The 11,737-nt window shown below is 35.7% G+C and overlaps 1 protein-coding gene across 30 annotated transcripts; it reads right to left on the reverse strand.

The window, feature by feature from the left end:
- Positions 1-2,740: 2,740 nt before the first annotated feature.
- Positions 2,741-10,318, reverse strand: LOC104888135 (aspartyl protease family protein 1). Of its 30 annotated transcripts, none has more exons than XR_002039816.3 (12): positions 9,851-9,962; positions 9,390-9,511; positions 9,048-9,139; positions 6,274-6,547; positions 6,103-6,157; positions 5,843-5,896; positions 5,533-5,606; positions 5,341-5,439; positions 5,187-5,244; positions 4,052-4,123; positions 3,814-3,975; positions 2,741-3,381 (listed from the first exon to the last, which is right to left on the reverse strand). XR_002039816.3 is itself a non-coding variant. In XM_048643573.2 (7 exons), exons 4-7 carry the CDS (start codon positions 6,361-6,363, stop codon positions 3,319-3,321), a joined length of 360 nt encoding a protein of 119 aa, XP_048499530.1. In that variant the 5' UTR covers positions 6,364-6,547; positions 9,048-9,139; positions 9,390-9,455; positions 9,851-9,968; the 3' UTR covers positions 2,741-3,318. The 30 variants fall into 30 exon arrangements, 9 of the variants coding, with proteins under 9 accessions (XP_048499530.1, XP_048500322.1, XP_048498943.1 ...); XR_007274939.2 differs by having other exon boundaries at positions 6,005-6,157; XR_007274746.2 differs by lacking the exon at positions 6,274-6,547.
- Between the last annotated feature and the right edge of the window lie 1,419 nt (positions 10,319-11,737).

Raw genomic sequence — 11,737 nt, forward strand, 5'->3', positions numbered from 1 at the left:
GGTTTAACAATCAGGGCAAATGTAGTATATGATTATGAGACACAGTAGCAAGATAATAAAATCTCCCACAGATGTCTTTATAAACCAATATCGTAATAGATCTACACTTAATATATTAAAATTACATAGATCTAGACCTTTGAAACCTGCCAAATGTGGGATCAATTCCATTTTCATATAGGTAGATTGTGATTGTTGTGAGAGAGAGTGGCCAGCTAATTAAACATTTAGATGACACACATAATTTGATGCTCATAATGGTGAAGCAAAGCTAGATGGTCTTAATGGTGAAGCAAAGGTAGAGCTTATTTAGCATTGGTGGAGTGTTGATTCGGATTGGTGGACTAAGTACAGAAATAACAGTGGTGGTTCTTTCTCCAGGTTATAACAAGCTTTGTGGAATTCACGCTTCAGGAATAACTGCCTTGTATGATCTGATGGATGAGGCACGGTGGTGAACATGTTGTGGGTAGTTGCTTCCATATCCCACCAATGTAACTTGTTGCTCTTGGGTTGTCTCCAAGAATGTAGTCAATCTGAATTACCAAAAGCAGTCTAATTCAATGGTGTTTTTCTTTACTATTATTGAGTTTTCAGTAAATTTCAAACTAAAATTTCATGCTCTTATGTTGAAAAATAGCAACCAAAATCTGGAAATAAGACCAAAAAATTTTATGCTCTTAGCATTATTACAATACCTGAGACTTGGCCATTGAGAAGAGTTCAGTTGGAGAAACACGACCAGCAGAGCGCTGCATGCTCGAGTGAGCAGAAGAAAGGTAGTCGGAGTATGATAGAATTCTCAATCTAGGGTGGAAAGAAGTGGTGTTGTGCCATGGAAGATGGCAGATCGAAGGAGAGAGAGAACAGAGGAGAGAGATAGGAAAAATATAGAAATTCTATTATTCTGATGATGTATTGAAAAGAGTACAAATACATGTATTTATAACTACTAATCTAATAACAAACTAACTGAAATTAAGGAAACTAACTAACAAACTTATACTAAACTATATATTCCAACATCCCCCTCAAACTGGAAATGGTGAAAACCATATCCAGTTTGAAGTAACAAGGGACTACGACACAAAGAAGCAGCTGTCAAGAAGTAACAATGGAAAGCAAGTACTTCCAACCAGACTTGAAGAAGAACTAGATTCCATGTAATCTCAGATTTCATCACTTAACAAAACCAGAAATACAATCTTGTTTGCCAGATATCCATTTGTGTATATGATGACCAACATCCCATCCAAATTGCAACAACAAACAATTGCAGCAGAACCATACTAGTTATATCACCTCGATCGTCAACATTATAACACACCAAACGAGGAACCACCAATATCCAACCAATCAATCACAAAACAAACCAAAGAAAAAAAAAAATGAATTTGAGGGAGTTTGTGTTTGAGAAATTTTTCGGGAAATAAGCCACTATGGGCTGTCAAAACCACTATGGGCATTCAAGGCCACTATGGGCATACAAGGCCACTATGGGCATAAGAAAAGCCACTATGGGCAAATGACCAACTATGGGTCTCAAAATTCAAAGCCTCTATGGGCAAATAACCAACTATGGGTCTTGAACAAAAAAAAAAAATCAAGAACACTAGAGGAAATCACAACTTGATTTCAAGAAAAAAAAAAACAGTAGGAAATTTGTGGTGAGAAACAAGTGGAAGAATTATAGAATAGACTCTGTTTTAGAAGAAGGAAAGAAAATGTTGAAAGAACCAAGAACAAGACAAATACACCAGAATTTGGTAGAAATTATACCCAGACATGAAACCTATGGTAATTGCTCAACCATAGGCGAATTGTTAAGCGTACTGTTCTTACAGCTCTTCAATTCATCAGAAGAACTCACTTTCCTTCTCAGCCACATTTCATCAAACACCACCAACTCAACTTTTTTTTTTTTACAAGATACATCTCATATCTTCTCACAAATTCAGTGTAATCCCATGAATTTCAATGTGATTCATCTTTAAAACACAAATTACTCAACATTTTACAACTAGTATTAGCACAAGCAATCTCCTTCACAAAAATCCTCCCACCATCAACAATTAATCTATGAACAAGAATCAAAAACTTCAAGAAATAAACGTTCATAAAACCACCGAAAAAAATCAGCAAGACCCTTGACTGCCACATTGTCTCTCCGCGCCAACAGAGAGAGAAAGCTGGAGAAGCTCTTAGAAGCATGTTAACAATGGCGTAAGTTTGAGGAGAGAGAAAGAAGAGTTGAAGACGATGAGATCCCATAATTTCGAGGTTGATGAATGTTCAATCTTCGAGATTAAGATTCTCAATGAATGTGTAAATTTATACAATCAAACCCAGAAACGCAGTTGAGCGAATTTCAACCTTTAATTGCGGACGAAGAAACCGAGTTCGAAGAAATGAGAAGAAATTAAAAAAAAAAACACAGAAGAAATTTATTGAAACTGATTGAATCAATCTGATAAACGAAAAATCGAACAAGAAATCGTATCAATTGATTAACGAACAATCAACCGCAAGAAATCGAACAAGAAATCGCAATACCCAGAAAAATCGCAGAAAATAAGATGAAATTTTGTGAATTTGGAAGAGAATTTGCAGAAGAAATTGAGCTAGGATTCGTCCCGCTCTGATACCATGTTAGAATTCTCAATCTAAGGTGGAAAGAAGTGGTGTTGTGCCATGGAAGATGGCAGATCGAAGGAGAGAGAGAGAGAACAGAGGAGAGAGATAGGAAAAATATTGAAATTCTATTATTCTGATGATGTATTGAAAAGTGTACAAATACATGTATTTATAACTACTAATCTAATAACAAACTAACTGAAATTAAGAAAACTAACTAACAAACTTATACTAAACTATATATTCCAACAGAGTATACAGGAAGAAGGAAGGAAGCACCGGTGACAAACTGCAAACTGTTCCACCTCTGACGGAAGATCAGTCAACGATATCAAACTTGTACATATTTGTGGGTTCTTTGACTCTTTCGCAGAATTAGCAACAGCATCAAATCCAGCATAAGCAAAAAATACTACAGTTGCTCCAGTAAAAACTGCCCCATAACCATTAGGAGCAAAAGGAGACCAATTTGATACATAAACCTTAAAAGCCCCAGCGATAATTACAATAATCACAATGACTACCTAAGCCCATACACATTCATCGGGATTCGAATTTTGTGCTATGAGAGGGTGGGAGATATTGAAATAATTTCTGAATGTCTTAGACATCACCCATTCATCCTCACCTCTACAAGTCTGTACCGCTCCATTTACCTTCCCCTCAAGGTATCCGAAAGAGGAGCTAGGTCACGCTGAATAACCACGCCATGTCCAAGAACACAATCTCGTCGAGGTTTTGGAATAGCTGCACGAAAAACATCTTAGAATTATGATCAACAACACACTGATGAACAATAGTGTTCGGGAAATAAAAAGTCAAAACATATCACCGCTATATAAAGGAACTCATGTTGCATTATAACAATGAGCATACACACAGAAAAGAAGGCTTGGCATGAAATAGTTCCAGGAAGTGCTAGGATCTATTTTCACTCTATATAAGTTGAGGTCCCCTTTATTCCCCCAACTTGTCAAGGTTTCTACTTACCTCATTAAAATATATATATACTGCTAAAAAGAATACCAATACTTCCTATTTAAGCATATGATCTTCTAACAACGGAGACCCTTAAAAAATTACAATACAAGGGGTCGGGGGAGAAAAAGAATTCACATGTGGTTCTAAAGTGCTAGTAAAGTAAGAAAATCATGAAAGTCAGTGCAATCAAATAATTACATAGTTCACAAAAATGGCAGGAGAAAGTTGGTGATGCTGCTGAACTATGAGATGTGCTCCCCATAACACCTAATGTTTTATTATCAGGTTACGCAGCAACTGCAGGAGGGACGAGGGTGTCACTACCTCCCACAGAAGGGTTTAGGACCTGAAAATCGTAAACTGCACGACCACACTTATGGTTTAGTATAATTGTTGACATAACGTTTAACATTCAAGCTAAATTATGTAGACCTACAGTCAGATTTCTCCCAGTCCAAGAATAATTTCTCTCTGTCAAATACTATACGATAGCCAGTCATGAAGTTTTCTGCACATAAATCAGCAATATATAAGAATTAATAAGCTTATGCATACGAATTGCAGTCCTTGAGAGATTGTAGAAAATATTAATTGCAGTCCTAAGAAATATATGTTAACTGTCTAATATCCAACACTAACATCCTACTCGGGAAAACAAACCCTAGCCTCCTCTCTCTTTTTCTCTCTCAAACCCTAGCCTCCCCTACCCTTTATTCATCAATTAGGGGCTGCCATGGATGTTTTCATCCATGGTATAGCCCCTTTTTCCCCTTTTATTTCCAGTTTTTAATTCATTTTCTTTTTTTGTTCACTAAATTAGTCTCTCTTTATGAGAGTTTCGCAAACCCTGTTATGGGGTTTTTAGTTCTTTGTTTGGAAATCTCCTTCTCCCCTATGGGAGTTGTGGAGTATGGTTCTTTTGTTTTAGGATGAGAAATTATTTCATTGGTTGAAGTTCGAGACTCAACATGAAGGTATTGGAATCTCGGATGCGTCAACCTGACTCGATCAAGAATGTTCTTCCCAAACTATCAGAATGATAGACTTCCTCATCAATAGTTGCTTGATTCAGCAAATACAAGAGGGTTGTGTTGTATTGTTCAATCTGGTTCATTGTAGTTTATTCGAAGACGAATTTGATTTAGTCTTGTTTAATTGTATCTTGTTTTACTTTAATACCTATTGTAGATGCCGTTTGGCCTTCAGTTAATGAAATTTTCTCTTTCAAAAAAAAAAAAAAACATCCTACTCGGGAAATTCCCAGACCAACGAGTAACAGGAATCAACGTTTATGTCCCTTATGAATTTGGCTTCAAATCTATGTGAAATTTCAATAGCAGCACCCGACCACTCCTTATCAAGTGTGTAAATAGAATTAAAACATGAAACAGTTCACGACTAAAGAAGCGAAACAAGAAAGCTAGGGTTCCCCTAGTATATTATGAGCCAGATGAATTATTTCCTCTATTCGGCTTGATTTAGACACTTTCCATGGACTTCCTGACTTGTCAAGAGTTACCAAATGCACTCAACCTAAATGGCAAAACATTATCTGCAAACAGATGACTTACGTCCAATAATGTTGAGCTCTTTACTCTTGACCACAGCAAGACAATATACAAGTTCACTCTGCATTCAGAAGGATGGAAATTGCACTTAAGTAGTGGCAGACAAGTCAATTACTGAGTTCATGTACAGCTTACAAAGTAGAAATTAGCTTGACACCTGTGTTGAAATCACAATGATAGGATCATCAACCATAACATGGCTACCCCCTTGCATAGAAAGACTGACAGTAGTATTAAACTGGTATTTGCATCAGGTCTGCAGATTGTGTAGGAAATAACCAAATGTCATGATTAAGCTAAAAGATTTTATGGAACGTTTCAGATTAAATTGAAGTATCTAGAATCAAACCTCATATCATAGCAATATTCAAAAGGAATTCTTGAATCAACAGGACGCCTCTTATCTTAAAATTGTGAATCAAACTGCCAGAGCAGGGAAGAAAAGAAAATAGTTGATGTAGAGAGAATGTAATTGCAGTACGTAGATTGTAGATAAGACGCCTCTCTCCCCTCTTTCTCTCTTAGGAATCCTTATCTTTAAGTCTTTAACGCATTAGGTAAAGGGAGGATATACTCAATAAAATCACAATATAACTGAAATTAACAATTCATTAGGTATGAGATCGAGCTCGTGTGGAGTTAGAGAAGCATAAACATACCTCCCCATAAATGGTATAACACATCTTCTTTCCTTCAACATTGTTATCGTAGACCTACATAATTTATAGGTACCAAGCAAAGTAATATATCAGAAACACATATCCTTTCCCAATTTTTGTTATCATAACAGACTTTTCTAAGGACAGTAGAGTCCCTTCAACCTTAAGAGGTACCAAGCGAAGTAGTTTAGTAGAGAATGCATTCCTGCACCATACATTTGATAAGCAACTGAACCCGAACAATTTGTTGAAGCACATACCTTGGGCAAGCATGGCTATCTTAACAATTGTTCCAGTTCCCTTGGGTAAACTCACCTGCAAAACAATATATTTAGCACCCACACTTTCAAGTGAAGTGCATGAAATTCAAAAAAGAACCAAAAAAGAAGCCATTTATAGGGGAAGGGGAGATCTTTTTATCGGAGACCTACATTTGCTCTTAGCTGTTGGTCATTGTATTTAGGATCAATATTCAAACGAAAATGGGCCTCTGCCGATTCGACGAACTTTGTCATCGACATTTGCTTCGTCAATGATATCGCTGTCTTCAAGCATACACTTGCTTGGTTTATCTGAGTCTTTGAATATCTAAGAACCTCTTGGACCTCGTTTGACAATATATCAAAGTAAGCACCAGAGCAACGATAGTAGAAGGCCTTCTCTTAAGTCTTAATATTCCAAGAAACAAGCATGCTAGACATCCCTCTGGAAAATACTAACAATTTACAGAAGTCCACAGGGCATTTAAAAATGTAATTTAATATACAGCTTTTCACTACCTCGGGGCATTTTGCCTTGTTAAATCATAAATATAAGCTAATCAACAATAGCATCTAAAATTAATGAAAAGAAACAAAAGTAGATATGTTTTACACTATAGATTCAAACAGAAGGAGGGGCAGGAGGAGAGAGAAAGTGGGCAAAGAGAAGGTGGGTAGAGAGAAGGAGCTGGTGAGTGGAGATGGTGTGAGGCATGAGAAGGTGGGCAAAGAGAACAATAGCAAGAGAGAGAAAGAGGTGGGGTTAATGGGTTATGGAAGGGGAGGAGAGATGAAGGTGGCGGTGGAACGGGAAGAGGGATTAAGTGGGTCGTGGTGGCCGGCGGGGAGGTGAAGGTGATAGAGGGGGGATTTTCTCGATGTAAAAAAGATGGACGGGCCCATTAAATTGTGACACGTATTACACTTAACCTGTTAGGCGGGTCACGATCACGTCAAGGACCAATATGAGAAGACACCCCATAAGTAAGATTATTCAGAAATAACTAAAAGGTGGAAATGTTTTAAGAAGACCGACCAAATGTTGGATTATTAGATTTCATTTTTTCCAAAAAAATATGATTAAGAAGGATCTCAAGTAACAAACTACCCCTAATAATTATTTATTATAATATGGCAAGGAATCACTCTTGAGTAATGCTACTATTCTGTCGACTTAAAGCCACCCCTAATAGCTCTCCTCCCTGATAAATTTGACAAAATTTATTAACTCATTATCAATTTCTTTTTTCAAAATTAATCTTTCTTGAATGTTATGACTAATGAAAGTAAATAAATAACCCCTCATCTATTAGGTAACAATCAAGGGGGGAAAATACTCAAAACCACCACAACAATATATGACCAATTGATCAGCCATCACTACCACTCCACCAACTCTCTTACTGTCCAACTGATTGCTCCTAAGGTGTGCATAGATGCCTTAATCACCATACACGCATTGTCATCACAATCTAGTCCATTCACCCTGCTTCTCCTAAGTAAACTACCACCTAGTTTTTGGTTGTGCCAACTTCTTTCATTGGCTAAGTTTGATCTCCAAATGATGGATAATTGTTGGCTCATAGAACTGGTTAAAGCTTGAAATCATATGAAAATTACTCATTACTAAAAAAAAATATCCGTGATCAAGGAATCGCATCAAATCCACCAGCAAGCTCCACATTTCAATCATGAAAAAAAAATGTGATTTGTGGCTCTAAATCTCGGGTGTGATCCGACACTTGGACAGTCAGTTATGTAGAGCAGGAATAGAGAAGGTTCTCGGGTGGTGGATAATGGAGGTTGTGGTATTGCGCTGTGAAAAAATAGCCATTCGATTGAGAATTAATATGGAAAATAGCCCCGTGAGTGACAGAAAGAATTTGTGGGTGGCTTTATGCAGATGAAAAAAGCATTTAGGGGTGCTTTTATACCTTTTTATTATAAAATAACTAATAAATATATTATGAGTGGCTTGGAAAATCAAGATGCTACTTAAGGATGTGATGTTTGTCATTTGTCTCTTGATAAATTTTTTTTCATATCTCAATATCAAAGCTGCAACATGTTGAGTTATTTCTTTCTCCAGGTTATAACAAGCTTTGTGGAATTCACGCTTCAAACTTATTGGAACTTAAAGACTTACAAAGAACAGCAACAATATGCAGCACGCAAAACTCAAAAGTGCTCTTGCCACTCAATTAATCTGATAAAAACTACCAAACAAAGGAATTAAGCTCTACATTTTCGCACTTCTTTCAAAATGAGTTTCTTGATTTCTCAATAGCACCTAGTTTCCCAAGAAACTTATCGCATGATTTGATGTATAATTAGTATGCCATCTCTAACCACTTGAGTAAACTAACAATATCTCATGAACAAGAGCCAACTAAAGCATCTAAATCCTATAAGCAGGCTACATTACTGGTTAATGAACTATATAAAGAAACTCATCTGATAAGCTGCACCTAATATTTGGCACCACTTCTTTTACTCAACACTCCAAGCCAATCAATATCTAGATATTCTAATATCACATTAACACATCAGCACTACGTTATCTTTTCCACTAAATAACAAGATTAAGGAAGTAAAAAACATACCGAAAAAATACAAACTATAATGGGTTCACAAAAAGATCGAAATTTCAATAACAAATGAAGGAAAAAACAAAACCAACAAGTGAGAAATCTGCGGAATCAAAGTATCCTATTATTATTTCTCATGTTGGTATCACTCTAAAAAAATTCACTAATAACCAACAAAGCTTAGATCTTCAGATATTTCTCTTTGAATCACATGAGAAATGCCAAAAGATTGCATTTTTTCTTATTTTTCAAATATCTACTTTGATTTTTCTCGCATTTCCAATAACTTAGCAATAATAATAATAATAAAAAAACTGAAAATAGGGCAAAAAAATTTCAAAATGAAGAATAACTTACAATTCAGTGGTGGTTCCAGAAATTTGGGAATGGTTCGGCAAATCTGCAATACAACCAATGACCATTCGATATTGCATAACCTCAACAGAAAACTGCAAAACACAGAAAAGTTGACAAAAACCAACAGTAAACCTCCCTTTAATTGAAATATTATCAAACTTTGTAACCGCATAATATTGTTACTAATATTGGTTAGTCTATCATTATAAGTAACTCATCCCAAAGAAGTAACCTCACTTGAATAGACTCAATCTGTCCTAAATCAAGCCGAAGAATCGCAATTTAACAAAAATTTACAGGATCCCAAAATTGAGCTTAACTATAGGGTCCGTTTCCACTCACATGAGTGACAAAATACAAATCTACGCAACTGTACACATTTCTGCTATCCTGATCTTGCAACGAGGACTACGGCAAAACAAAACAATCGAATCAATCAATTAATCGATCAAACAATCAAATCCCTGAAAAATGAAAAAGGAATCAATAATGTATAAGCAAAGGTTAAAAAAAAAAACTCACCAGATAATATACAATAGAAACCCAGAAATTGAACTAAATTAAAAGAGGATGAAGAATAAGTAGAAGTAAGGTATAGTTGCGTAAATTAAAAGGCATAATCATCCTTTTTTTGTTACGTTTGGTTTAAATGAATTGGAGTGAGAATTGAATGAAGTGCAGTAAAATTGGATGCAGGGGATGAGAGAGAAAGAGGGGAAAAAAAGAGGGATGAACAAATTCTTTGTTACTACGATTCATTCTTTTTTCGAATTATAGGAGAAGTCTTTGAGAAGTAGTATTACCTTCTTCTTCTGCTTGTATAATCCCTTCATATCTACTCTTGATGTCGCCATTTTTGTTAAACTTTGGTGCTTCAGTTTCTCTCTCCTCTCTTTCGAAGTAATTTTGAATTGTGTATTTATTATTCTTGCTACATAGAGAAAGTGGGGGGTTTTTAAGAAAGGTAAAGAGAGAAAGTAGGGGACCACCACTTTTTGAATAAAAAACAATTTGTTAAGGAAAAAGTATGAGTATTTTAAAAGAGAAGGTGGGGGACCACCAACTTTTTAATAGTATTTTAAGATTTTTATGATGAGAAGGAATCCATTTATAGTATGTAGCATCTATTATGACATTTTCATTTAAGGGAAATGTAGCATTTATAAAAAAACGGAGGAAGTATGATTTTGGAAAATGGCGAGTTATAGAGAATTCGGAAGTGAAAACAAAAGTTTTAGAGTTGAACAATTGTAAACAGATTTAGGCTATGTTCACCTTATTTTTGCTTATTTCAGATCTAATCAGATCAGATCAGATCAGATCAGAAAAAATAAGTTCAGATCATATCAGATCAGATCTGTCAGTTTTAAAACTCATTTTTACTATTAAATATCTTTCATTACATATTAGTAAAAATTATAATAATTGAATATTAATAAAGTATTCATTGAGACGAATCAAACAAGACCCCACATGACTATATTTTTTCTTATATATTGAGAGAAATCTAAAAGATAAGATCTTGTAATCAGATCAGTTCAGAAAAAATAAGTTCAGATCAGATCAGAAAAAATAAGTTCAGATCAGATAAGTTCAGATCAGAAAATTTCAGGTGAACTAAACATAGCCTTATTCAATGTGTCGAAGGAAAAGACGTTAAAAGTGTTGTACGAGGATGTCGCTCGATCAGGCAGTGTCGTCCGATCGGGCCCGAGACAAGGTGAGCAGCAGTGTATTGTTGTGAAGCCCCCGATGGCTTCGGGCGAAGGAACGTATTTAAGACCGGGAGTCCTTTCGCCTGATCGGGCCCGTGTGTGATCTACTTGGCGAACTAGTCGCCCGATCCGATCGGGCGGTAGGCTATTTTAGCTTTAATTGACGCGAAAATGCGTTTTTTCCGAAGGGGTATAAATAGACTTACCTTAATACGCTTCTAATGGTATAAGTACTTCATTATTATTCTCATATTCAAGAGAGAAAAAGCTAGAGAGAGTTCTTAGAGTGCTTTCATAATCTTTCTTGCTTGAACGTTCATCGATTCCTAGTGCAGATTCCTTGTTTTTCTCCCAGTTCTTGGGTTTCCACGTAAAAGTTCTTGTGTATCTTTTATTGCTTTGTTACTTGTTGTTGTATTATTGTTTGTTATTACTTGTTAGATTGATAGTCAATAGAACTTACATATAGAAGCAGTGTTTTCAAATAATCCAAAGGTTAATCACTTTTATTGAAGCTTATGTAATTATGGCCAAGTTCATAATGTTGCTAATAATTGAGTTAAGAGAACTTGTTCTAGATTGTTAGTTGATTAGGCAATAATCAAAGAGCTTGTTTGATTTATTTGCTAAATGTTGATACTAGCTACTTTAATTGGTAAAGTCATGCATGGTAATATTTGGTCATTTGGAACGTGCGGCCGTATTTCTTCTATATCATCGCTTTTCTATGCTCTTAGTGCATCTATGAGCGAATAACATTGTCTTAATCCAACACTAATTATCTCCAAAGGATCCACTTCCGAACATTTGCCCTCTCTGGGCAACAAGCTTGCTTTTTAAATGGTCTTAATTCTGTAACCATAAGATGATTTCTAGAGGTTTTCTTGTCAGTTCTGAAGAATTATCCGTATCCATAGCCTTTAATTTCGACTATCTCAAGACTCTAATTTCCTGAGGCCAACGACATTTTTAGGT

The sequence above is a fragment of the Beta vulgaris genome, chromosome 1 (assembly GCF_026745355.1).
Source record: "Beta vulgaris subsp. vulgaris cultivar EL10 chromosome 1, EL10.2, whole genome shotgun sequence".
Lineage (NCBI taxonomy): Eukaryota > Viridiplantae > Streptophyta > Magnoliopsida > Caryophyllales > Amaranthaceae > Beta > Beta vulgaris.

Coding starts and splice junctions, on each gene's coding strand:
- LOC104888135 (XM_048643262.2), bottom strand. CDS start 6,363: ATGTCGATGACAAAGTTCGTCGAATCGGCAGAGGCCCATTTTCGTTTG. Junction 5,897..6,004: donor TTCGCTTGGTACCTCTTAAG/GTTGAAGGGACT, acceptor TAAATTATGTAG/GTCTACGATAACAATGTTGA. Junction 3,382..5,842: donor GTTATACCATTTATGGGGAG/GTATGTTTATGC, acceptor TTTTTCGTGCAG/CTATTCCAAAACCTCGACGA.